The following is a 27,310-nucleotide window of genomic DNA, read 5'->3' on the forward strand; positions in this document are numbered from 1 at the left end:
TAAAGAATAAATTTGGCCAAAGCATATTAAAATATCTGCAGATAATCTGGCATAATACTGAAAACACATGGATTTTAGTATTTTAAAAAGTGTAAGAAGAGGTTCAGTTATACTAACAGAAAAAAATGCTAAAAATTTCGTAATATTGAATAAAACGCTAACTAAAAATGGCACTGTGTTAAAAAATAATAAATACTAAGACCTCAAGGAGAAAATAGAATTCTAAACCAGATTTTGAGGTTTAGTACAGAAATTCAGAAGTGGAAAAAAAAAAGTTGGTAAAAGCTACTTTTCCTTCTCCATTTCTCCATTTAAAAAAATTATTTAATTTTTTTGTGTTTAGGAAAACTTCCTAGAATTTCAAAATGTATGTTCCCATAGGAAAACTAAGGAAACTCAGAAAATACAAATGAGCAATTTTAGCTCACGAATATATATACTTGGCCAAGATATCTGACTCAGAAAATTAAAATGAGCAAAACTATTCTATCTGCTTTGTACCGAATTTTCAATAAAGTCTTTGCGGAGAGAAATATTCGACAACAGTGCAGTTCATTAAAAGCCTGGAGAATACAGGTCTCCACATACAGATGAAGTTTTTTTCTTTTAAAACCAGAAATACAGATTCAGTGTTTCTAGAAAACGTATTTCAGATTTTTAAGGGAAAAAATAACCAGATGACTAGTAATATTTTCATACCATTGTTTTCCACTTCACATTTCAGGCTTATTTTGCACAAATCTATGAAGATAATTCACGGAAGTAATCGATATTTTGGGGGAGAGACTTAAAAGAGCTGACACGGAATTTTGCAATAAACCAATTCTTAAGGGTCCATGTAGAACAGTGTGTACGGTGCCATGCTAGCGAAGGGCAGTTCCAACAACTCACTCCTCCTTTAGTGACTCTTATTTTGGTTCAAGACCCAAATGCAACCATCTGTTCTATTATTTACGTAACCTGAAACCACACCGAATTCTTCATTCCTAGAATTTGCCCATTGCTCTGGGTTATCAGCATCAGACGATCCCCTACTCCCCCCCACCCCCGAATTCTTTTCAGATCTAACTTCCTAATAATGTCCTTCAAGGCATTCAGAATCTCAAGAGAACAGACTACATTAGCTCCCCTTCTACTGAACGGAACACAAATGTTAAAAGATCAACTTAAGAAATTTGTACTATTGTGATGCTAGTCAATTTTCCTTAAATATGTCATGCCTAAAAAAAGAAAACCAAAAAACCTTGGAATCATTCTTTTTAGAAAAAGAGCAAACATCTGATGCTGGAATAATATATAGGAGCGGCTCTCACTGTGAAACCAAGATTTGCAAAGTCAAGAGTGATCTGAAGCAGCTTCCCTACAACGAACTGTACTAGTAGCAATGATGGCTTGTTTTTGCATTGATAGAGCACACACGGATTTCCAAATTAAGAAACTGGTATCCTAATTTTAGAGGCAATCAGCTGTTTTTAAATTTTCTAAAAACACATGTATATGTGAGGTATATGCATGTATTTTATATACAAAGATATATGAACATATATTCATGTACATATATATGCATATAAAATGCGAACTTTTTTTAGTGTTTATAATAAGCAGTATTCCTGCAGCTAAGTCAGTCTAGAAACTGACTTCTAAGAAACCAGCCCCAGCATCGATTCTGCTTTGTGAGCTCTAGTCCTGAGGAGTAAGAAGTCGTGTACTTCTGAAGTGATCCCTAGGCCTACGGCAGGTTAGGAGGCCGGAGCCGGCACCTCAGTGAAAATCCTAAGGAACTGCTTATTCATTGAGAATCTGGCCCATTTTCACTTTAAATGTTTAAATTATTTAGCTCACTTCAAAGGTCACTCTTGATGGTCCCTGCTAATATTTACAGGTAAAGGAATTTTTCGCAACGGAGTCGAGTATATAATGAAGCCTGATAATGTAGTTTCTTGCAGTACCAAGATTTTCTTCTTTTTCTCTTTCTTCTTTCCTTTTTGCCCCAATCACAAATGCAGTACTCCTGGCTGATTAACTGTTGGCGAATTTGCCAGCTTTCCGGGACGGTTCGTACGGCACTCTGAGAATACTGGGGGTCTCCTCCATGACCCTCACGAGGAGGTTGTCGATGTAGTCCTCGAGTTCCCGGATGTGGGTGTCTTTCCTCCGAAGGAGCTCTTTGTGCTTCACTAGCTCCTGGAGGACCTCCTCGTAGGTCAGACCACGATACCCTGCCGTGGCATCAAAAGGATTGCTGTCCTGGAACAGAAAAGATGGGTCACTTTAGGAGACAGAACGTGGGGGACAAATTCAGAATTATTTTGAACAACTTTTGATTTTTCAAACCCTGACCAAGTTTTTTCTGTGTCTGTGGTTAGAACCAATGCGACGGTTCATACTGCAGCTACTGAGTCCTGAGGCAAGAAGTAGGGCAGATGCACCAAACCATTGACTGTAATTCTAAATCCTGCTAGAATCATTTTTTTTTTTTAAAACACTGTGGACAATGTCCTAATATATGGAACTGACCATATAATTTAGGATTAAGAGATAAAATGTTCTATACCAGATATAACTAAAATAAATTTAAACTAAAGATCTCTAAGAGTTTACTTGGAAAAACTCTTAAGAAGCTACTGGAAACTATTCCTTTGGACAATGGCTTTGTCCTCTTGGAATCGCTTCCAACAAACTGTGGTTTAATGTTATGACTTCGGCTTTTTATTGAAGAGGGCTTCAAGCAGCAGCAGTATCAAGTGTGCTTCTCCGCTTTGCTACGAACTGTTCAAGGCCTCCAGCATTAAATCAATGAGCAGCCTTGGAAGAAGCCCCATGGGGGTAACTTCTGTTTTAATTTAGAGGCAAACAGAGCTTTTTCCCCCTGAGGAACCAGTCTATTTCCTCCTCCTAGTGCTAATCCCCACATAACTTATTTCCCTTTTTGCCTTGGTTATCGGGAAACTCAGAATTCAGCTACAATCATGTGAAGGAACACTGAGGATCAGTGTATCTGTGTCCCTGCATTTCACTCACTCATTTATTTTGCTAACCTTATTCTATCGGTATTCCTTTTTATACAAAAATAATATAAACAAACAGAAAAAGACGCTGATTTAATTCATTTTTACTACAAGGCACTCAAATAGTAAAAGAAATATATTTGTCAGAAATTTCATCAAAACAGTACTGGAACATCATCTACAGCGTCTAGGATTTAGATTTCTCGTCATATAAACACCCAAATATAAAGCAGCAACCTTTATGCTTTTTTATTCATAGTTCTAGCCTTAAAACTCAACAGCTTAGAAATAGTTTTTATCACTTTCTTTCAAAACATTTCCATTCAGCTTTAAGAAAAACAAGCTAACACTGAGGAAACAGGCCTTGCTCCGAGGACTACCTGCTTCTGATCTATGCCGCGGAGGATGGACAGCAGCGACTGGAAGGTAAATGCGAAAAGGCTTTTCTCCCTTTTTTGATTTCATTGGATTAAATTTGTCTTGACTCATTTTCAGGATCTACTTAAATTTGATATATGTCTCGCACTCATGAGGAAAGCGAAAGTGTAACTTTTAGCCTCTCCCCCTCCAGACACCCCAACTCTGCCATCCAGAGAAACACCTGAAGAGCAGGTGGCAGTTGGATGCTTCTGTTCCCAGAGTCACTTCCTTCTCAAGCAAAAAGGGAAAAATTCAGGATGGAAAACTGCTCCAACCTCATGGAATCTGTCGCATTTCATAGGGAAGAGAGAGCTCATGCCAGGCCTTCAGAGACTCGGCCAAGCAGAAATGGTAACAGGCAAGCAGTGGGCTCTGCTTGTTTAAAGGAGGAAACCGGGTTGAAGGCACAGGGGCTGGACAGCAGGTGATCGGGGAGGACGGGCGCCGGAAACCAGGGTTCAGGGCAGAGCACGGCGAGGCTGAGATGGGAGGTTCCGACAGACTGTCAAGGATGCTGGATTCTTGCAAGGGAAAACGGGAGGCCACTGAAGGTTTCTAAACAGGGGCAGGATACGACTGAAGTGACGTTCTAGGAAAATTAAAATGGCGGCAGTGGGGAGGCTCATTTGGAGGGGCTGAGATTCCGTGTAAAGCAGCTGAAATGTTCAAGACAAGTGAAAAAGTGAAAAGACAGTGAGCCTCCGCTAGATGAACAGAGTGAACAGAGGGGATGCCAGCGGGAAGTGAGCTTCGGTTCTGTAAGACTGTATTTAAACAACTTACTTTAGCATAAGAAACTGGGGACAGATAAAACTTTAGCAGCTATATTACCTTTGTCCCTAAAAGCCATTTAAAAATACTGCTTTATCACAACTCTGGAGACAAGTGTTGGTTTACTTTTCTTCTCTCTCTCAATCTTTTGTAATAATTAGAGTATACGCACGACCCCCCCACACACACACACTCTCATGTATTTACTAATTTTTTTAATTGGTCATGAACAGTTTAGACATTTCAACCTTACAATTTCCTAACCACACTCTTACTAAACATTTATTATATTAAGCAAATTTCTATAGAAAACATAAGATACAGTATTGAGGTTTAAGTATATTTTTTAAATGTATTAAAAATAAGCTAACTTTCTTACTGTAACCCAAGTAATTCTGCCTAGATTTGAGAGTGATACCGGCCTAGGCCTCACTTAAATGAGATGTTCCCCACGGTTCCTTTCAACTCTAAAATTTCCTAGTCTATAAAGTAATTTGTTTTTTGAACTGCATTTTAGAAAAGTAATAACATCCAACTAATGTGATCTCATTTATCTAATAAAACATATACTTAAAAACACGTGTTCTTGTGCGAATTGCATGGGTTAATGAAATCGACTAAATGGGTTTCATTACTGACTAGCTGACTGTTTTATGTTTTCTTGGTTTAACAAAATAACAGCATCTCTCTAATCTTAATCAAATTATACATATATGAACTAATTTCTCCAAACTAATTAAGTGATGATATTCAGTTAGAAAATCATTTATATTGTTATATTTAACCACATCAGCCTACCAGATAATGTGATTAAAAGTTTTTTTTAAACAGTTCTCTAAAGACAATGATGAAAGACATGTTGAAAAAATCTTATTCTGACATACATAGTTTTACATTAATGCCATGATATGAATCAATCTAACAATTTAATCTCTCAAAATAATTAATCATCATCCCAAGATACTGTTCAATGCTTTAAAGTCATAATCTAGAGTAGAAAAGCCATTCTTTTATTTGGCTTATCCCCCTGCCACCATGACCATCTAATACTTATGTACAGTCAGATTCCTGGAAATACATTTCTGACCTTTTCAATATATTTTCCATTTATCCTTTTATATGAAAATTTTCCCCCAAATTTCTGCATCAAGTTTCTAGGCAGGAAAACATCTTAGAAATGCATGTACTATAAACTATATTCTGGAAAAGAATATAAAATAATTAAAAACAGTTTTGTGCTTAGTTTCAGGTTTTATCCCATATTTGAAAAGCATTTAACCCTTCTAATTTCAGGCATAAGATTCTCAAACTGACTGATATACTCAATACAGGTGTATAGATCTGTGTCTCCTTTTGGTGTTGACATAGTTCCCCCCAAAATAATAAGGATTAATATTAATCAATATAATAGGATATTAAATAATTTTCTGGTCACAAAAATTATTTTGCTTGAAAAGGAAAACTCTCAGGCAAATACAAAAATTGGTTGTTTTTCCAAAGGATAGTCTAATACTGTCCTTGGAAAAACTTCTAAAATTGAGAAACCTCCAAACTGGTAGAGACTCGCGTAACCCACAGTGGGACTCCGGACTACTTAATATTTACTCCCAGGGCTCCACACAGATAGCACATGTGTTCTTAAGATGTCTTCTTATATTGCAATTTAATGTAAATTTGTCTTCTCTCTTCCCCTTTCACAACCAATCCTTTTGTCATTCCCACCCAACCTCTGTTCAAAATTTCCATATGCAGATATCAGCAAATAGGGAGTGGGTGAGAGATAGCAGAATTATTACACGAAGTTTCCCGATCGGAATTTTAAATAGCAGACTTGTACAAAAGACTTTGGAGAATTCCTAGTGATCTATTTTTACTTCACAGAGAGCCTCGCCTTTTAAACTAGGAAATGTATATTTTTTGCAATATTTAAATTTCAACAAAAGCAAATTATCAGGACTCAAAATAACTGAAGATTTAAAGAAAGGTTGTCCTGGTAACCAAATATTGGTGGGGCACTAACTGACATCCAAGGCAGCTCGAGGAGAGAGAGAGAGATAAGAGGAAGGCTTGGCATTCTCTGATCATCTCATTATTGTTCTAATGAGGAACTTTGCTCTGGGAATATCATCTCAGCTACTTTCACATCTTTTGTCCTACTGCCTTCATCTCCCTTTCAGTTCTTAATTAGGCCTTAAAGAGCTCGCACTGCCCTTTCAACTGGCTACTGGTCCTGTTTAAACACTGCGCTTTCACAGACAGGTGTTGGCAACAGCATGGAAGACATACAAACTTAATTACAAAATACTACGTCCAGAAGGGGGAAAAAATAACTTGGTGGATGGCTATTATCAGAGAACTTAATGTAAATTACTTCAAACATCTTATAATCTTCAACACAAAAATCGTTCAAATACTTTCCCTCAAGAACGCTCGCTAGAAGGATGAGCTGGCTCCTCTTAATTGTATCCTGCAGTAAATTAACAACACCTAGTAATCCTTTCACTGTCATTTAGAATAGTTAGTATTCTGGAGAAAAATAATCACACATCAAGGATTCTTTTATCACCTTTAAATCCTTTAACTAAAACAATTTTCACATTTTATTTCTTTAAAGAATTCTAAGGATGCTTTTACAGCAATAAATTACAAGATTGGGAAAAGTACATTTACAAGCACAGAGAAATTGTAATTAAGGTTACTTAATAAACAATAGCTGCACATTCGATCGATTTTTTGATGTTGCATTTTGTTTGAGATTAAGTAACTGCCTGATAGAATTCATTTTACTATCTGATCAAAGGCTGGCTTCATATATTCTGACATTTCTCACCAGACTGCCATATTCTAAAGACTTGAGTATTTATGAAACATCAAAACTTATAAATCATTTGCATAAAACAGCAAAAACGCAGTACAAAGTCCTCGGTTTCTACAATGTTTTCTACAATTCTAAGTACAAATGACTACATTTAGAATGGTTTATACACCAAGCCACACTGTCTTCTAGGCGTATCACATCACAGAAAATTGTGATATGTTATTGCTTTAAAAAATTCTTATTATACATCTGGATCACACACATTAAGGACAGATGGTTCAAACAGCAACCACCAGCCTTTTGGAATAAAGACTCTATTTCTGTTACTCAGTGAGAATTCAGTTTTCTACAAAGAACATGTGCCCATATTTTTGTAAAGTAACTTACTCTCTAGGTCTGATGCATTTAGAATTAATTGACTGAAGATGCAGTGGAACTCGGAACAGAGAGTCAAATCTGGACTTCAAATAATAACAAAATGAAGTTAAGATATCTGAACGGTCCTTGCAAAATCTGTGAGTTAATCCGGCTGGTCACTTCCAAGCCTGTTAATATATTATATTTTGGTTTTGGGGGCGCCTGGGTGGCTCAGTGGGTTAAAGCCTCTGCCTTTGGCTCAGGTCATGATCTCGGGGTCCTGGGATAGAGCCCCGTATCGGGCTCTCCACTCAGCAGGGAGCCTGCTTCCCCCTCTCTCTCTGCCTGCCTCTCTGCCTACTTGTGATCTCTCTCTGTCAAATAAATAAATAAAATAAAATATAAATATATTTTGGTTTTGTTTGGACTAAGAAAGTAAGTGTCCTAAAGGTCCCTTCAAAGCCTCTCCCAGTTAACTAGACCTCTTGCCAGGATGCTTTCCTTATTGTTTAATAAGGCAGTTTTATTCTTTCTTTGATTTTGCCACAAAAACAACAAAAACTTGTTCATTTTCTCCACATGCTCTTATTTCCTAACTATAATGTTGACCTTGACATACAGCTTTCACATCCATTTTAAAACAATCTGTAAACAAAATATGTGGATTCTAAATTGGCTTCAATGAGAACGATCATATTTGCTTGAATTTCTACAGATCATAAAGTCACACCCTAATCATATATTAAAGACAAAGCTGTAATTTTGCTTTTCTTCTTTCTCTCCAGATCGCCACATTAAACTATAACCCAAAGGTAACTGGGGGATTCGGGATGAAGGTCTTTTTAAAAATGTGTACCAGACAGAAGGCAGGCTTGTGGCTTCTTTTCCCGTAATGCAGTAACCCCTCTATAACTTACCGGGATTTTCCTGAGCTCCTCATTACTTGTCGGATTCATATGAAAACTAAGGAACAAAAGACAAACACAAATGTTAAAAGTGTATTGCACAGTCCACGTGGTTGAGGGAACATAAAACAGAACCTTTCTAACCAACACTGCAACATCCTCAATGACGTGGATAAATGAAACTTAACCCAGGATGCAGGAGAAAAGCAATATTTACTCAACATTGTAAAGCACCTACAATTTTAAACCTTAAAGGAAAACCCTTCAGTTATTATCAGAACTGTAGTTTCTAAAAATCTTTAAACTTGAGTGATTTTATCACTTACTATTCACTTTATACACACACACTCACCTGAGGATCTTCTGATATAAACTGTGGAGAATTCAATAAATTTTAGTTGGAAAGACTGCAGAATGCCAGAGTTAAAGCTATCTTTAAAAAAAATTATATAGGCATTAGAAATATTAACTTTTAAACATTATCCTAACAATGAGAATGAGTTCAGAGTTGTAAGAACTATTTCTGTCATTAACGTGATTTCTAAGTAAGTGATCTTCAAAATTTCAATATCCAAATGGACCAAAACAAGATGGATTTCTTCCAGGTGGAGAGTTTAAGAGAACATCACAGCTGAATGCTGTAATCACTTTCTTCTTTGAAACGTGTCCATTAGGAAGGGACTGCAACCAAAAAGAGGCTAAACTTCAAAGCCATCTGATGAGTAAATATTTCATCGTTGCTATTCAAGTTTAACTTTTACCCAGCACTTAAGAGTATTGGACATTAGAGCCTCTACAAAGCCTTACTGTCTTAGGAACCTTTTTATCCCCCTCCTCCCTCCAAAAATACTTAACTGTAAAATAGACATTTTTTTTCATTATCTGTGTTTTATCAGCCAAATAATTGGGATCCTCTGAAGAAATTCACTCCTACAACTTCTGGTGGTACACATGGAAAGTCTGAACACTGGCTATAACATCTGGACAAACTCTATTCCTACAGGCACATGTCCCAAGCTATAAACCCATGGGGCACACTTGTGTTTCTGGATTGAGAGAACGCCTCACACGTCCAACATTTCATTTGTGTGACTAAGATTCCTAGTATGAGCTTCCCCAACTGATGACTGACCTTTTCTAGCAGAACTCCTGGGGATAAATTTGAGTACTTCAGTAGAGCTGGGTGACATGGTGGAGAAGATTAAAACATATTTTAATTACCCACAAATGAACACCGCAGCAACAGGCTAATGCAGCTGATCCACTTTCTCATCCACAGTCTTTATGGTGTTCTGGATGGTTTCAGACTAGTGTCAGTGGACCAGCAAAACCCTCAAGAGGGTGACCAAAGAGTGGCTTAAAAGAAATTAACAAAAATAAAATCCAAAAGCCATGATCATATGGCACACACAGGCCTGGAGAGCCGCGGGAGTGGCTGTTAACACATGGGGTTCCCGTCCTCCCCGATCTGGAGTCCAAGGCAGTCAACATCAGGTTAGTCTTGGAGGGCTAAGTCAAAGAAAGGCCAAAGTCAAGGAAAAAGTTGGATTTAAGATTACACAGGTTTGCCAGAGAGAGAGAGAGCAAGCGCGCGTGCTCTGAAGACAGACGTGTGGCCTGGGGCGCAAGACAGCAGGGCCACTGAAGGACACGGAAGAGACCAGAACACAAGGCTGTGCGGAAGCAGCAGCCCTGAGGGCTCTTGATGCAAAAGATGGGGTTCTCGGATCTGATCCCTTAGAGAAGCGGGCGAGTTTTTGACAATTTCAATCTTTCATAAATGCTACTTAGACAGTTCCGTCCGGTAGCATACCCCACAGTGTTACGGTTGACAACAACGATGACTTTATGAATATCACGAGCAGTATTATGACTGTACAAATGTCATCCTGTGTCTCAGGAAGAAAGCACTGAACTGAGAAACGGAACTGCCTGCATTATATTTATTGTAATAAAGTTTTTTTTTCCAAAAACAGACATGGAGGACACAGATTTTACCCGAATCACAAAACTATCAGTGTGCAATATCCAGGAGCTTTGGCCTGTGGAGCCCAAGTGAGACTGAGTGGCAGCCGGAAAAATGTCTGCGATTCTTAAAAATGCTGAAATCACAAAGGTCGCCTCCGGGAAGGGGCAAGGGTGTCGTGCGCAGCCAGCCCGGCTGCCCACCCCCCACACGGCTGCCAGCAGTGTGCAGAGCAGAGCCAAGGGACAGGGCCCTCGCCCGGGGCATTGTCTGCAATCCAAAGGCACGGCCCCTCCCTTGTGGCCGGCTTTATTTTCACACACTGACGTGTCAAACACACGACACACTCAGTCATTCATGGCTGGCTTTCTTGATCTGTCCTGAAGGGGGGGAAAAAAGAGTTAACTGAACTGGACTGAATTAGCTTGGTGAAAAATAAAATGTGTCTATTTATGGAAGTGTGGCACCAATTTGTGTCATCTTTCTCTTTGGACTGCTGTCCTCCTGTCAGACAAGATACTGCACAATGCGGTCTGACTGCTCACTGAGTTGCTGACAGGTTAAGGGAAATGGCGTTTTTAATCAGGTGTGAGAGACGTGCTCCTACCCAAGAAGTCTATACAAATTTCAACTTCGTGATTAGAGAAAATTAATTTTCAAAGTTAAAACCGGAAGGAGTTTGAGGGTGACTAAGAAATTTAAAGCAAATTTTAAGCTGATGGAAATATTTTAAATTTACATTTTCCAAAATATTTTAAGCTAAGAAGGTGTTTTACCTGAACATTCTGAAGTTTTTGTCAAAGCTTATTTTTTTACCTCCTGATTATTCCCCAAATTTTAAAGACTTTCCCAAGTAAACTCTATTTTACAAGTTTAAATGAATACTGATATATTTCAAGAAATCATTACTGTCTCTTCTATAACGTCACTTATCAGTTTATTGTGAAGTTAAAGTACCGAGTAAGGAAATAATTGGTGAGAACTTGAAACTGTCCTAAAGTAGCTGACGGACCAGCCTTCCACAGAGAGGCCACAAAGGCCAACCAACCTTTACAAAGTGATAAAACTAACCACTGCACGAATCACTAAGGCAGCTGGCTGCCTTCATTTTCTTCTTTGTCCTTCCTTTTCTCTACCAAATATACTCTTTGAGAACAAGAGTACCTAAGGAAGAGTAGAGACTATTGAGAGTGAAAACGTATAAAGTCCTTGTCAAGAAAAAAACCCAAAAGCCCCACGGAAGAACAAAGCTGAGTGACGGTTTGTTAGCATCAGACAATGCACACTGTGCAAGTTCCTGGCTCTTGGACCTTCGCTCTTTCAGTGAGAAGTCACTTAACCACACTGGAAGCTCTTCTGAAGGCATTTATTATTCTGAAGTATTATTACATCTTCCATAATATCTCTTTCCAAGCCCCATTACTGCTGAAATTATAAAGCTAAATGCATTTTTTGGCGTATACCTTGGCCCATTTCGTGTTGGATAAGGGAATTCAAGCTATTCGCAAAATCCCGGAGGTGACTCAGCCGGCCGGAAGGGGGCGAAGGGCGGGCGGGCAGTGGAGCAGAGAAGTCCGATTTTCAGACACGATCCAATTCCTTATTGTGTAGGGGAAAGAAGTGTAACTTTGAACTATCACAGAAGAACTTCAAAGATCATTTGCAAAGGACACTATTCTATTGCTCTTGTTTAGTTGTGAGAGTGGACACTAGAGACCCAGGGCTTCCTCTGGTGATAAATGTAGCTGGGAGCAGAGAACTCTAATGTAGGAAAACTTTTAAAGTATCAGAAAAGAGGAAAGGAAAAATAACGCAGGGACAGTGAAGCAGGGGCAAAGACTGACAGTAAGCCTTGCGACAACTGGTGTTTTACTGACGGTAACTGTGCTGACAGACTCCTTTCAGAGCACCTCACATGCTAACTCACTTAATCCTTGTAACATGCAGTTTTTGTTTCCATTTATGGCAGCAGAAAGAGGCACAGAGAAGTTAAGAAGCTTACTCAAGGTAACACAGTTATCAAGGGGCAGAGTCAGGATGCCAAGAAAGGCAGCCGGATTCCACAGTCCAAGCTCCTTAGCCAGGGGCTGGGCTTCTTGCCCTCATGTGTTCTAAACCCTCAGTCCCGCCCTGAGCTCAGAGAGGGTTCGCTTCAGGGAATGCAGGATAATTTCCCGAGGTTTCTCCCAATCAGAAGTGACTAAGAAAAGTCCATGACGATCTTAAAAGAGGTACAACACGGGCTGCAAAGCAACAGGTTGGGAAAGAACTGTGCCCGCCGTCTTGTTTGCCCTTGCTGCTCTGTCCTCCGCCCCTGCCCGTACCCCAGGAGGCTGACACCTGCAGCGTGCAGTCCTCTGGGCCACCTTCCCCAATGGCTTCCAGTTACTCTCTGGCCCTGGGAGGCACCGGAAAGACAGTGGGGACAGCAATGGGCGGCAGGGGGCAGGCATGTATTACCCCCAAGGCCCCCGCTCCAGCCCCCACTCACTGCTGCCTCAGGCCCTCCCCACCGCGCTACAGTTTTAAGCAGTAGCTTAGGTCCCTTCGCACCGAACACGGCAGTCCCTTCTAGACACTGCTGGCTCCTGGCGCTACACTTCCATCCTCCTTCCCTCAATCCCAGGCGCCCCTCTGTAAATGGCCTCTTACTAAACATTCTGCAGTTATCCGTTTTGAGTATGTCATCTGGTTCCGGCTGGGACTCTGTAACTGATACAGGAATATGCAATAAATACATAAACTATTAACTTCGTAATAAAAAGCAGTTAAGGCCAAAGGTTTGTCCTATTTATCTACTGAAAAGAAAGAAGAGAGAGCCAAAGAAAAAACCATATCCCACAATTATTCTTACGAATTATCTATACTTCCCTTCTCCCTTCAACTTCTGGCTTTTGCTTTCCAACTGCTTATTTTAACACTCTTTTCTTTCTTCCCAGGATATACACTGTCTTCTACTTTGTAAATGATAATTCACATTTACATGCTGGCCACAAAAAAGTTCCCAGCCTTCATTTAACAACACTTTCCACATTCACAGAGCTAGAGCACTTCATGTTCAGAATTATTTTCGATTTCAAATTACATTATTAAAGACTGCTCTTGTGGTTTTGAAATGGTGTAATTGCTTAAAGTGACTTGAATTTGAATAATACCACCTCATATTTATATACTACTGTACAATTTATAACACATTTCCCCAAACTGAATTTCTCTAAACACATTTCCAAAGGAAAAGTAACCAAGGGGGGAATATGGCTAATCATGGTCAGGTCCATTCAATCAAAACCGCATTTGATCCATTTCGTCTCTGATTCCCCCACTTGCTCCCTCGGAGGGACCTCTTTTGTGGGCCCACCACCATCCCAACTGTTCCCTCATCTACTGTATTTACATACTTCTCCCTCCAGAGCACGCTGACAACCTGTTACCCCTCCTACGCTGCCCCATTTTTTATTTTGCCAATTTCTAATCCCTCCTGAGTAACCCCTGCTGACTTTGTCACTCAGGCACCTTCTGTAATCTGCAACACATCCCCCACCACCAACACTCACTGCTGCTTTTATGAAGGTCACCAACCAACTATTTTTATCAAAGGCAACAGCCTCCTTCTCTTTAATCTCTCAGCTCCATCTGATTCCAATGACTGTCTCTCTCTTTGAGACTCTCTTCTGTGATATCTGGTAGCTGAGATTTTCTCCTATGTTTCCAATTCCTCCTTTTCCTTGTCATCTTTGTCTTCTCACCCCTGCAAGAGAGACACTGGGTATTTCTTAAGGTTCTGCTTTCAGATCTCTTTGTATTCTACCTTGGTCATTTCATATTCTTCCCTCCACCTCCCCTGCCAAAGCGATATGGACCAGTGACTGCTCAATCTTCTGTTTTCCACTACAGTTGTGGAATACCTTTGAATACCACCTTTACAGATTGTTTAAAGTCTCAGACTGGATATCCTACCTGTACCTCAAAGTTAGTATGTCCCAGACTAACCATCACCTTGACTTTGATATCAGTTCGATCTGATTTTCCAATTTCTGGCATAACCAAGTATCCTGGTCGCCCAAGGTAAAGCCTTCAGGGATGTACTGGACACCTGCCTTCATTCAGGTTGAAAGCTTTTGTCTCATCAGTAAGCTGCCAGATTCTCCCCATTCAGCTTCTGGACATGGATCTCTCATGTTTTCTTGCTACTCAGGGTCACTGCTACCTTTCTGATCACAAGACCTGCAGATCACATCACCCGCAGCCCAGACTACTGCCAACGGCTTCTTACCAGTCTCTGCCAGTCCTTCCTTGTCCAATCCAGCCTAAGCAACAGAGCTGGGCAGGACACTCTGAAGCTCAAGTCTAACCTTCCATTCATCAGTCAAAAAACTTCTGTCCTTCAACTTCCTCCTAAATAACCAATTTCTTAGCTTGGCTTTCAAAGCCAATTGGCTCTGACTCAAATTATCTTTCCAAACTTACTGCTCATCACCTAGTACCCAGGCAAAACCTACTTGCTCCAAAATTTAAATTTTTAATGAGGAAATAAGAGATGTCACCTATTTCAAAAAGTTAGGATCAAAAGAAGGTTAAAAGAAATGAATACGAAATTTTTTTTATGACAAAGTGCTATTCTAATGTAAGGCAAGTAAACCTAGACACAGACCTTACTTCTATCCTTCATAAAAATTAACTCAAGATTGACTATAGGCTTAAGTGTAAAACATAAAGCGTGAAACTCCTAGAAGATAACACAGGAGGAGCTCCAGATGACCTTGGGGATGGTTATAACTTTGTAGATAGAAAACCAAAGGCATGATCCATGAGACAAACTGATAAGCTGAATTTCATGAAAAATTTCTGCTCTGTGAAAGGCATTAAGAGAATGAAATACAAGCCACAGACTGGGAGACAGTGTTTACGAAAGCCATCTGATCATGGACTGTTATCCAAAATATACAAACAACTCTTAAAACTCAACAGTAAGAAAACAAGCAACTCCATGGAAAAATGGGCCCCAAATCTCAACAGACAACTTCACAAAGGAAGTGACACAGATGACAATAACCATGGGAAGACATGCCCCACATCATATGTCATCAGGGAAATGCAAATTAAAACAGTAACAAGGTACCATTACCACACCCATTAAAATGGCCAAAATCCGGAACACTGACAGCACCAAATGCCGATGAAGATGTGGAGCTCTCGCTCACTGCTGGTGGAACTGCAAAATGGTACGGCCACTTTGGAAGGTAGTTTGCAGTTTCTTACAGACCTAACCTACTTTTTTTTTTTTTTTTAAAGATTTATTTATTTGTCCGAGAGAGACAGAGAGTGCGTGCAAAGGGAGAGGGAAAAAGAGAAAGTCTTAAGCAGACTCTGTGCTGAGTGAGGAGGAGCCCGATGTGGGGCTATCTCGACCTCAAGATCATGACCTGAGCCAAAACGAAGAGTTGGGACACTTAACTGACTGTGCCACCCACACTCCCCACTAAACATAAACTCTTAGAATACAATCCATGCACAATGACAATAGCACTCCATAGTATTTAGCCAAAGGTTTTGAAAATTATGTCCACCCAAAAACCTACACAGAGCTTTATTCATAACAGCCCAAACTTGGAAGCAACCAAGACGTTCTTCAGCAGGTGAACGGATAAACTGTAGTACATACCAACAATGGAATGTCAGTCAGTGCTGAAGAGACGAGCTATAAAGACAAGGAGGAACTTCAGATACATATTACTACGTGAAAGAAGCCAATCCGGTAACACAGACTGTATGAGTCCAACTATACGACATTCTGGAAAAGGCAGAAACTATGGAGACAATAAAAAGATCAGTGGTTTTCAGGGTCTGGGGGAAGGGAATGATCATGTGCACAGGCAGTGCACATGGGACTTTTGAGGGCAGTAAAAATACTCTGTATGATACTGTACAGGTGGACACACGTCGTTATACATTTGTCCAAACCCATAGAATAATGTAAACCATGGACTTTGTATAATTATGATGTGTCATTATAAGTCCATCAACTGTTACAAATGTGCCACCCTTGTGGGAGTGTTGATAATGGCAGAGGCTATGCACGTGTTGGCGGTGGGACACTTATAGGAACTCTCTGTACTTTCTACTCAATTTGCTATGACGTAAAATGGCTCTAAAAATAAATTTTATTTAAAGTTTGCCTTTTGTGCCTCTATCTTCATTCCTGGGTTCCCCACCCCTTCTGCCATAAATTACTTGAAGAAAAGAATGATATTTCATTAATCTTTTCAGTCCCGGCATCTGACCTAAGTATGGCAGATGCTTAACAAATATATATTGAATGAGTCAATAGCCAGTGCTTAATAAAAATCTCTAAGAACTGGGCTAATAGTTGACTGAGCAAATCGATGGTAGGTCAATAAAAGTTTTAACAACAAGATATCACGTCATCAAAGAGCAGAGGAAATTGTTTTCGCTGAGTAACAAAGATTAATTATATCTAGACCAGATAGTATATTAATGGAATCTTTTTCAGTTCTTTTTAAGATAGGAAGAATTATTCTGATACTTACAACTGCTAATATGAATTGAAGTAAGTTTCAAACTGATGACCTACAATAAAATCAATTCAAGTGGCCAGTTCATGCACTTTACCAACCAGGCCTCCCAGTTTAGGAATTTCACCACAATACAGATGAATTTTGAGATTTTTCCAGTAAATCCTGAAAACATTTATTCCACAAAAGCTCAATGGGAAAGGAGTTTAAAGAAATGTTCTTTAATGATCCTCTTTCTAAAAGCCCTAAAAAATAAGGTGTCCAAAGAGAGATCCCACTAACAAACGCAACCCATAACATATTTCAGTTTTATTACACATGCAAAAGGGCTTAAGAGTCAAGGTACAACTCAATATTGCTTCTTCCTTCTTTTTAGGGAAAGTAAAAAAGTTAGCACAAATCAAATTAATGATATTATAGATTAAAATATTACATTCTCTCTCCTGGGACTGGGCACACACACTGAATATCTGAACAGCAAAACAAAACCTAATACATAAATGTCTATGGGGATTAACTGTAATTTACTTATTAATATTCTCACAGGATGTCTTTCATGAGATCTCATAGGCGAGACAATTAAAAATTGTGGTCAGTGACATAAGAGATCATGGACAGCAAATTAAGAGCAAGCTGCTTTTCAATCATGAATAGTAATGAATATGTCACTAAAGAAGTCCTAAAACTTGATGACTTAAAGAGATCTATGAAGTTAAGATATATTTCATCAAGAGTATCATATTCAATCCAGTTTAAGTTACCATTTTCTCCTGGTGAAGAAATGAAATAATTATTTTAAATACATTCCTAAGTTTCCAAACATAAGGCCTATGGCTTGTGTGATCAAGGCCAATCCAAGTACCCTGATCAGCCCTTTCCTGTAAAATGCTGAGGGCTGAGGACAACCTGGGCACAAGGAACTCCTCCATGAGGGGTGGGCAAGGCAAGTTGGCCCTGGGTCTCTTTGGCCAAGGTGAAGAAGGCTGGAGAGCCCACAACATTGTGGACCAAGGGCACTCCAAGCTGGAACCTGGGACAAAGCCAAGTTCTGGAGATGAAGCCATAGTGTCCTCTTGTCACCAGGAAGGCCTCTGATGTTCCAGAGCAGCCTGCAACAAGGCCGCTGGCCAGAAAGCATCCGCTTCCCCAGCCTGTCATCTCTGCTGAGTCTTCAATGAGGGGCTCCCAAGGCAGCCAGACCAACCGGGGCCCCTCCGTCAGGCGACACGAACCCCAGACTCCCATGCATACTCCTTGGAGGCAGAGCTGCTGGGGTGACTGGGAGATTCCTGGCCATTCAACACCCTCATATGAGAACCCCAGCCTTAAAAACCATTCTTGGTGATCAAGAATCACGGAGCTAAGAAATTATAAAATTTTCCTGGAAAAGAATATATTGTTTCGTATAAAAATATACTAACGCCTCCAGAAGTTGATGAATATAATAATTTTATTGGAAATTACACATTATACTGTATGCCTCAGCCAGCTTTTTCTGAATGGTTCTTTATTAAAAAAAAAAAAAAAACAACACTAAGAACATTTTAAACACAGGCACCCACTGATTTTTTGAGTGTACCTTGTCACATTTGCAAACTTCTGCTGCCACAACTTCCCCATTGTCCTGTTCCTACAAACTATGTAAATAAAATTACTTTTCACTGCAAACAGTTTTTATTCTGAATCTAAAAATCACACTTAGAAACAAGGTCTCACTGGCATCTTTCTTTGATTTCTTGTGTCTCTCCATATTCAGGGCCCATATTATATATGTATTACCCGTATCACTATTCTCTGGGTGTCCCCAAAATTGGTTTTCCATCACATCACTCATAGGCCAAACTATCTTTACACTTACCATAGAATTAGGTGCAAAGTCTTCATTCTGATATGCTACATTCCCCTTAACAAGGTACAGTCTCCACTGCTACCTCCGACCTTAATTTCAGGTAGGCTGGGTCCCTAATAGCCACTTAAAACACATATTTCTAACACACTGCCTAACCACATTTTAATCTCCATTCATAAAAGCACTTTCTTCTCTCTCTTCATAGATCCATCTTTTGAAACTCTGCCAATTCTACCTTTTCTGTGATGCCTAGACTGCCTGACCTTACCCATTTAATCTCCTGTCATTTGTAGCTCTCTGAGCATTTACTAACTGCATCTCCAATGAGGACAATTACTTACATATTTGTATCTACCTGCCTGTGATCTAAAGACAGATACATTGCCTGATGCATCTCTGTTAACAATTCTTATACAAGACAGGAGAGCAATTGTCCATACCTTATTATCAAGTTCTAAAACTAATATCATTTTTTAGAAGGTTACCCTAATACATATTGCCTCCTTATAGTCTAAAGGTGAAAGGCACAAAAGGTGACATTTTAAGACCCTACCGATCCCTATTATTCCATAAAAGAAAGTGATGGCAATACAAAAATATCTTATATTTAAATTCTGCTTATAAGTATATTTTCTCTTAAGTGAGGAATATTTTTTAAAACAGGAATGACAATATTATAAATGAAATTAGTATTATTTCGGGCATATTGAAGAACCTTGAGTTCAGAATTACCTCCAACAGGATCTTATATTCTTAGTGAAAACCTGAGAGAAAAGAAGGCACTCTCCCCAACAAAGAAAGACCCTACCTTCAAATCTTGGTTAGAAGGATACGCTGGTGCCTGTGTGAATTTCTTAAGGCAGAGACCCTTTTCCCAAAGATGACTCTGGAATGTTCTCAAGGAGTTTTCCATAAAGAGCATTTATCCCTTCTTATGATGATAGTTTGAACTGTCTTCTTAAACAATGTAATCTAAGCTCAGCCACGTGAGTTTAGAAAAATTTCATCATGACTTAAGGAAAAGCCAAAACTTAGCTGTCTACCCTGCACTGTCCTTACTAGCACTAGGCAAGAATTTCACACAGGATTTTATAGAAATATTGATTATAATACCTTTCCCTTATAAAGCAATGAAACAAATTTTCTACTTAATACAGGGAATATTTTACTTAATCTGAATGTGTTTAGTTTATCAAAGATTATTACTGAGCATACATCTTGAAAGAAACTAGAAAAAGTACCAGGTTTATTATTTTCTGCCAAATATATATGTCCTCTACCAGTCAGTGAGAAACAGGAGCTCCTAAATTCTACTTCAAGTTGAGAATACATTATTACTTGGAAATAATTTAGCTTATTTAAAGCAATTATTACATATTCTGGAGACACGGCACAGTAGGGTCAGAGTGAGAGCTACCATCTCCGGGCTCACCCTGTGGCGAACCACCCTCAGTGCTCCACGGGCATGAAACTATTTACTCCCTCCTAGAACATCAAGGAGGGATAACAACCAAGGTTGTTATCCCATTTTACAGCTGAAAACAAAACAAAACAAAACAAAAACAAAAACAAAAAAAGAATGAGGCTTAGAAAGGTTAAATAAGGTCATACAGCTGGCTATTCAGACTCAAATCCAGACCCGAGTCCAAAATTTGAACTCAATACCTATCCTTTACTTCCTTTAGAACTTTCTACTATTACTATATTTATATTTTCACATTATATTATAACATCTTTGAGGGGAAGAAGGTAATCAAATATATTTTCTGGATCAAGTATTAAATTATGTTCAGCATGATTCTCGTTTTTCATTTACTTGGGGCATTTAATTTTTTGAAAATGAAAAGATCTGTATGAAACAAAATATACTGTAGACCTCTGGTCAACAAAATATGTGATGAACCTGAACACCCCCAATCCCACACCAGGATCCTAACAAAGAGGTCATTATACCCGAGGCAGAGGCCCACTGCAGGGCACTCACTAATTGGCTCCTTGGTAGCCTAAAGTAGCAAACACACTTCCTCAGGAACCTACCAGGCACGGAGTACAGCTCCACGACTCCAACTAAGAAAGAAATGGTAGAATTACCAAACAGTGAGTGAAGAGCTAACGATACAAGAGTACTTAGTCATTATTTATAAAATATTCCTTCAAAATGCATCTTGCCATTTTTTTAAACAAGCTTTCTGGTTATTTACTGAAGTAACTGTCTATCCACTCATTCTCCAACTTACAAAATCATCTTTGATGGTCAAGAACAAGCTCAAAGGCCTCTTCCTTGAAGAAGCATTTCTGAATTTCTAGTGAAGTGTTCCTTTACCTTTTCTACAGTAAATTCTGTCTGACACAATTCCTTCTGACTGGAATATGGGTCACTGCTTACACGTTCCTGTCCCTAGCTGTGTAGTTACTAGGACTTCGGTCCTCTATGAATTCTGTCTTCAAGCCACCACCCCTAAGCCCTGGCAGGGCTCCACATACATGTCTGTTAAAACAATTTTTAAAAACTGGCAACTTGAATTAAGCTTTACTCTAGGCTGAGCTGATTCATGTAACTGCTATTTAAGTGGTATTAGCACTTTTGTCAAAAAGATTTCTAAGGTTAAAACAAATACATAAAAAACATACATTGTTACCTGACGTAAGAAGATACATTATATTTAATATAATACATATTTATAGATCACATTTTAATATTTATATTACAGTTATGTCATATATTAATACTAGAATATATTTAACACATTGAATCAAAGGGCAATAATTTATCCTTAAAATACAAGTTCGAGGAGACAACTGTCAAACGTCTGCATCCCGATATTCTTAGAAACTAGCTAAATGTGTCAAAAGAAAATTATTTCATAATCAAATTAGTTGCTTTATTTTCTATCGCCACTGCTATTTAGAATACCCCTTCCACAGGTACCACTACTACCGCTGATTAAAATATAGAAACAGTACATGTATTTCAAAAGTTAAAGCTTTATTGTTATGGCAAAAAGTAACTGCAGGTGATGTGGTCACAATGGCCCAAAAGGAAGGGTTCTAAACACAGAAGCAGGGCCTGGAAAAGTAGAGTTCACAGAAGTAGGGCTAAATATAAAAGAAACAGAAGTTATTCTCTTGTGAGAAACTAACAAAAGGGGTCCAACGGGGACAAGATTTAGTAAAGCCGAAACTGCTGGAGAGAAATACATGCAGTAATTACAATTCTAAGGTGAGCACACTTGAAATGCATTAAATCCATAAGCAATTACTGAAATTTGCACTGCTATGTTCAAAGAAGCCAAGTGTGTTTCGGTATTTAAAAACAAATGCTCAAGAACTATATTTAGTGTGCGGATTCTAACTTGCTTGTCTTCAACAACTCAAAAAACATAATTTCTATCTGTAAAACAAAGTTCTAAAATAAACAAGATAGGACCTCATTAAAAAAAAAAGAAGAAAGAAAGAAAAAAGGAAAAACTCAAACCTCTCCCAACAAGATGAAAATGCCAACTTTGATTCAAAGATAACAGACTTGACATTGTTGCTAATACAGATCTTCCCTGACTCACAATGGGGGTTACATCTCAATAAACCCACTGTAAACTGAAAATACTGTAAAATGAAAATGCATTTAATATCTCTAATCTACCAAACATCATTGCTAGCCCCGCCTATTTTAAATGTGCTCAGAACACTTACATTAGGCTACAATTGGGCAAAATCACCTAAGGCAAAGCCTATTTTATAATACAGTGGTGGATATCTCATGTAGTTCATCAATACTGTACTGAAAGTGGAAAAGAAGATGGCTGGATGAGTGGAGAATAGTTTTAAGTTGTCTGCCCTCTCAACCACGGGGCTGACTGCAAGCTGTGGTTGCTACGGCTGCCCAGTCTCACCAGGGAGAATCCTATGGCATATCCCAGGCCTGGGAAAAGATCAAAATTCAAAATTCTGAAGTATGGTTTCTACCAAATGCGTATCACTTTATCACCATCATAAAACTGAAAATTTGTTAAGTTGAACCATTGTGAGTGGGGGGACCGTCTGTCCATTTACAATGCAATTTCATCAAATTTAACACACTGATTAAAGACACATCATCAGAGTACTCATTGTTTCTTCTCCTTTACCGATCCCCCACCATCCCGACCTCCACATACAAAAGAAACACATCTCCAAGATGTTCCCTTCTTTTCCATCCTCACCACCAAGTAACTTACATCAACTCTCACCTTCGCAGCCCTGCTAACTTTCTAACTAGCTTTCCTGACCCAAGTCCTCCCCCTTCCCATTCCTGTCCCCACCAGACTCTCCCATGCTACAGGGCTATCTAAGATGTTACTCTGATCATATCACAGCCTAACTTAAAAATCTTCATGGTTCCCCACTGCCTCTACAACGTCCAGTCCTTAGCATGGAATGGAGACCTAATATTTACATGCCCATTTCTATGAAGTCTAAGAGCAGGAATTTATATTCTACTAACCTCTGACTTTCTTATATAGTAAATAATCCAAAAATAACACAAATGAAAGTGCCATTTGATTATCAGACCTGAAATTCAGAAAAAAATCATCTAGAAGGACTGGAGTAGTCACACGGAGGAGGCAAAGGAATGAATCAGGAGACCTGCAAGGGCTTTCTTTTTGTTCTTAATCTTCAAAATATAACATATTTATGATAATAAAGGTCTACTGACTGTTGGGAGTTTTCTGAAACAAAACTCGATTCATACCCAACAATTTCAAATTTATGGAGGAAATAACTGCCAAATGTCTGAAATTGGGAATATCAAGTCTCAACTAGAGAGTACCATAAGAGCAGGATAGGAGCTGTACATATCACGTAAAAACTATGCTGGTGAAGAAGAGCCTCCTCTCTGGCCTAGATCCCAACAACTTTAAAGGGGATAAGGAAAGTAAGGCTGGTTTAGAATAGACAGTTTTAGCCAACAGGCCACCAGTGAAAAAGAAGCATAACAACAGATAACTAAAATAATTTGGAATCAAATAATTCTACATCTTTCCAATGTATTATTCTCAAAATATACATGTTCATTCATGGTAATTAATGAAGATTATTAATCTATATGTAACAAGCTTGTTGGTTTGACAAAGAAATAATCCTCTCAAATTCTACCTTAAAAGTTAAAATCTACATATTGATTTGCACTGGGGTCACTAGAATATAATCTTAATACTTTCTTATCAGAAACCTCAGGAGGACTTACATACTAAATCTTGTATTTGATCATATCATAACAACCTGTTCTCTTTAACTATTGGACTCATCGTGTTATCCTGTGTCCAGTGCCTAAGAGCTCGTTAATTACCTAAACTATATCTCCATAGGTCTTGTTAATTACCCGTCTCCTGTCTCAGAGGACCTTGTTAATAACTTGTACAGTCTCTCTAAAGAGGTCCTAACAACACATTAAAATTAAAGATGCTTTTCTTTTAGCACCTGTCAAGTGCTGTAAATTGAGAAATTTTCACATCAGTTTATTAGCCTACAATAGTTTTTGTGGATTTTTTTGGCTGGTTTTCTTCTTTCACAAAATCTCTCTGTATCTCAATCTCTCAACTCAAAATAATAATAATAATAACAACTCGGCAAACTTTTGTCTTTTTTTGTTACAGAGCTTTTTTTGTTTTCAATTTTGAAGTCTATAAATATCAATTTGCATTAGTGAGTTAGCAAAAGGATGGCATGGTTGGTATCTGCAAATTAACCCATTGGGAGATGTACCAATTAATGAGAGCTATTATAATGAGTATTAGGATGACAAAGGGTAAAAAAGTTTCAAGTAGTATCTGGGGAGTTTAGCATAAAAGTTCTAGTTAGTGTTAAGGGAACTAATCATATTGCATATTTCATGTTCCTAGTCACTGTTTCATTGGATACATTCTGCAAATCCCTGGACACTAATGGATTAATGGCTCTAAAAATCATCTCAAAAGTTTTTGTTTTCTGTCTTGTAAATGAGGCTACAAATTTTCAGCTGTGTAAAAGATTTATGGCCTGTCATGAATGAGAGGCAAAATTATCTTTACTATTAGACAAATATGAACAAAAAATAAATACTGTTATTAAAATAAACCTTATACATGTTAAGGCTTATTATATTTATTATACCAGAGACTGAGCTTTAAACTCACACAGGGAAAAAAAAAGAAAAGGCCCATAAGGACCACTATAAAAATGAAAGTTTTGAAACTATGAATAGGATCATTTCTTTTGGAACATTTGTTTACTCTAACTTTTTAAAATCAAAATGCAGGCCTACAGTAAACAGTCTCATGTTATATAACTTCATAATAATGACTACATGCTTATATGCCTATGTGATTTGTAAAAATTAGAAACACATTTAAATATACATTCCAGGTAACTGATTTTTTTATAGTTTCTAAGAAAGATACGATACAATTTAGACCGGAATTGATGAGTTAAGAAAGAAAGGACAAAGGGAAAAAGAGAAGTAGGTCAACCTGATCCCAAAAGTAAAAGGCATACTGTCATGCAAAATTATAAAATATTAATGATAGACAGGAGTTCTTCATCTTAGACACTATTTCTGTACTGTCCTAAAAAAATAACTGTTTCACCAGCTAAGCAACAAGCAGGTTTTTTCACAGTAAATACTATAAATGTAAATATATGTATATATGCCCTAATAAAATCAATAACACCAGGAATGATATTATAAGACATACCATTAAGTTAACATAGAACAACTAGGAGTTTGCTACATTGTATTCACAACAACAATACAACAGGAAAATATGAAAGGAAAGCATGTTCTTTGTATGAGTCACATACAGAATATTCACCAATCAAATTTCTGTGGTAAAAATACCTCCCATAAGTTCTTGCTTTCCAGTGAGCCTCCTTTCTAAAATCAAACATCAGCTCTTCATACAGAGCACACTAATATTTTGGGGGAAAAAAAAAAATATATATATATATAGAGAGAGAGAGAGTTCTTTTTTTTAAACATTTCAGAATGAGACATACACAGTGAATTCTCTTGACTGGGGGCAGTTCTTCAATCCGGAATCTTCTCATGGAGCCTCGGAAGAACACATCACAGATCTTCTTTTCAAGTTATGATAGGGAGCGTATAAACACAAGCGTATTTTCTAAGTGGTGTTCATCACTACTGATGTCTAGGTTTTACTTGAACTCTGAGACGCTATTCATCCACAGATGCCACAAGTATTAAGCACTCAGACATTTCTGCCTGGTCTTCAATACTTACCATAATTTACATGTTTCTTAGTTATTCAGCCAAATCTCATACTCCTCTCCATGTCCCTGTTTTAGTCTGGCTGACCTCCACCTTACTTAGGGCCCAGTGACTAAGTCATCTATTCAACCATGAGTTCACCAAAACAACTCCAGATTTCTGTTCCTTAGTTAGAACTTCCTTTAGTCTTATGAAATAAAGGATATAAGTTGGATCAGTAATTTTTAAACCTGACTGAGAATCAGTGGGAAGTTTTAGAAATGTTGACTTTCATTTCAGGGCCCATTCATCCTAAAGATTCTAATTTAGTCTGAGATAGGACCCAACAAATTGTAGCTGAAGAGAAATCCCCAGGAGCCGCTGACGATCAGCACAAAGGAGGACGTGTACTCATCTAGGTGGTATGGGGTGCCCACAAAAGAAGATTCAGCATAGCTATAAGAAGCTTAGACAGCTTAGTAAGGTAGACTAAGACCCAGACACAATATATATCCTAGAGCAGTTATGTTCTGTATCAGCAGAAATCCAAAAGGAAACACCATGTTATTAACCAAGAATGAATTAAAGAGTTCTTAGCCTAAAGGACGGGTTGAGCACACTCAGATGAGTTAAGAGGAATTTCCAGGACTGAGCCAAGAAATGGGCACAGTAAGGCTTACAAGGGCCTCAGAGGAGAGAGGTAAGGAAATTAACTTACCTAGAACAGAGAGATAAGGAACAGTAAAAGAAAAGTTGGCGAATCAAGAAAAACCTAAAATACAGTAAGTCTTTAAAGTTAGAAGAGTTTGGATTTGGTGTTACAAATCAGAGGTTCTTAAACTTTCTTGAACTAGGCTTTTCCAACAGACTAAAGTTACCATGGCTCCCGTGCCCTTAATACTAAGTAGTAGTAATGCTAAGTGTTGTGATAAATAAAATGCAAAAACTGTAGTTCACTTAATACTCTCAGAATGTCTCATTCAGATAAGGTTTAATCATTTATGCTTGGTGAGGTGGCCTTCCACATTCAGGGACCCAGGCTACCCGTGTCTTATGGCTCTGTCTTTTATGAAGATCTCCATTCAGTCAGCCTGGGGCTCAGCAAACTATTTCAGTAAACTTTGCAGGCCACACAGTCTCTGTTACAAGGACTCAACTCCACTGCACAAAAGTAGACAAACCAGTGGCTGGGCTGCGTGAAGCTGAAACGTTATTTACAAAAATATGGTTTGCCAACATCTGGCCTAAGGTACTGAGAAAGACAGGCAATCGAGATGACTGCACAGGACATTTTCACGGACCAGACCTGGACGTGGTAGATTTCCTCTCTCACTCACTCCTGTAAGCCAGAACTTCGTCACCTGTCCCCAGCTAAGGCTCTAGCTGTGTCTCTGTTTTTCTAAAAAAAGGACATCCTGGTTTGCTGAACATAGATACCATGTCCACTTTTCACTGGAAGAC

General features: G+C 38.5%; 1 protein-coding gene across 1 annotated transcript in view; it reads right to left on the reverse strand.

Moving 5' to 3' along the window:
- Positions 1 to 1,558: 1,558 nt before the first annotated feature.
- The window catches only part of RAB11FIP2 (RAB11 family interacting protein 2), a 37,811-nt gene continuing 12,059 nt past the window's right edge, over positions 1,559 to 27,310 (reverse strand). The window contains exons 4-5 of the mRNA XM_032312398.1: positions 8,292 to 8,337; positions 1,559 to 2,247 (exon numbers count right to left, since the gene is read on the reverse strand). Of these exons, the coding sequence (XP_032168289.1) occupies positions 2,020 to 2,247; positions 8,292 to 8,337 (274 nt within the window). The 3' untranslated portion in view covers positions 1,559 to 2,019. The remainder of the gene's footprint in view (positions 2,248 to 8,291; positions 8,338 to 27,310) is intronic.

Source organism: Mustela erminea, chromosome 14, assembly GCF_009829155.1.
Source record: "Mustela erminea isolate mMusErm1 chromosome 14, mMusErm1.Pri, whole genome shotgun sequence".
NCBI classification, from domain to species: Eukaryota; Metazoa; Chordata; class Mammalia; order Carnivora; family Mustelidae; genus Mustela; species Mustela erminea.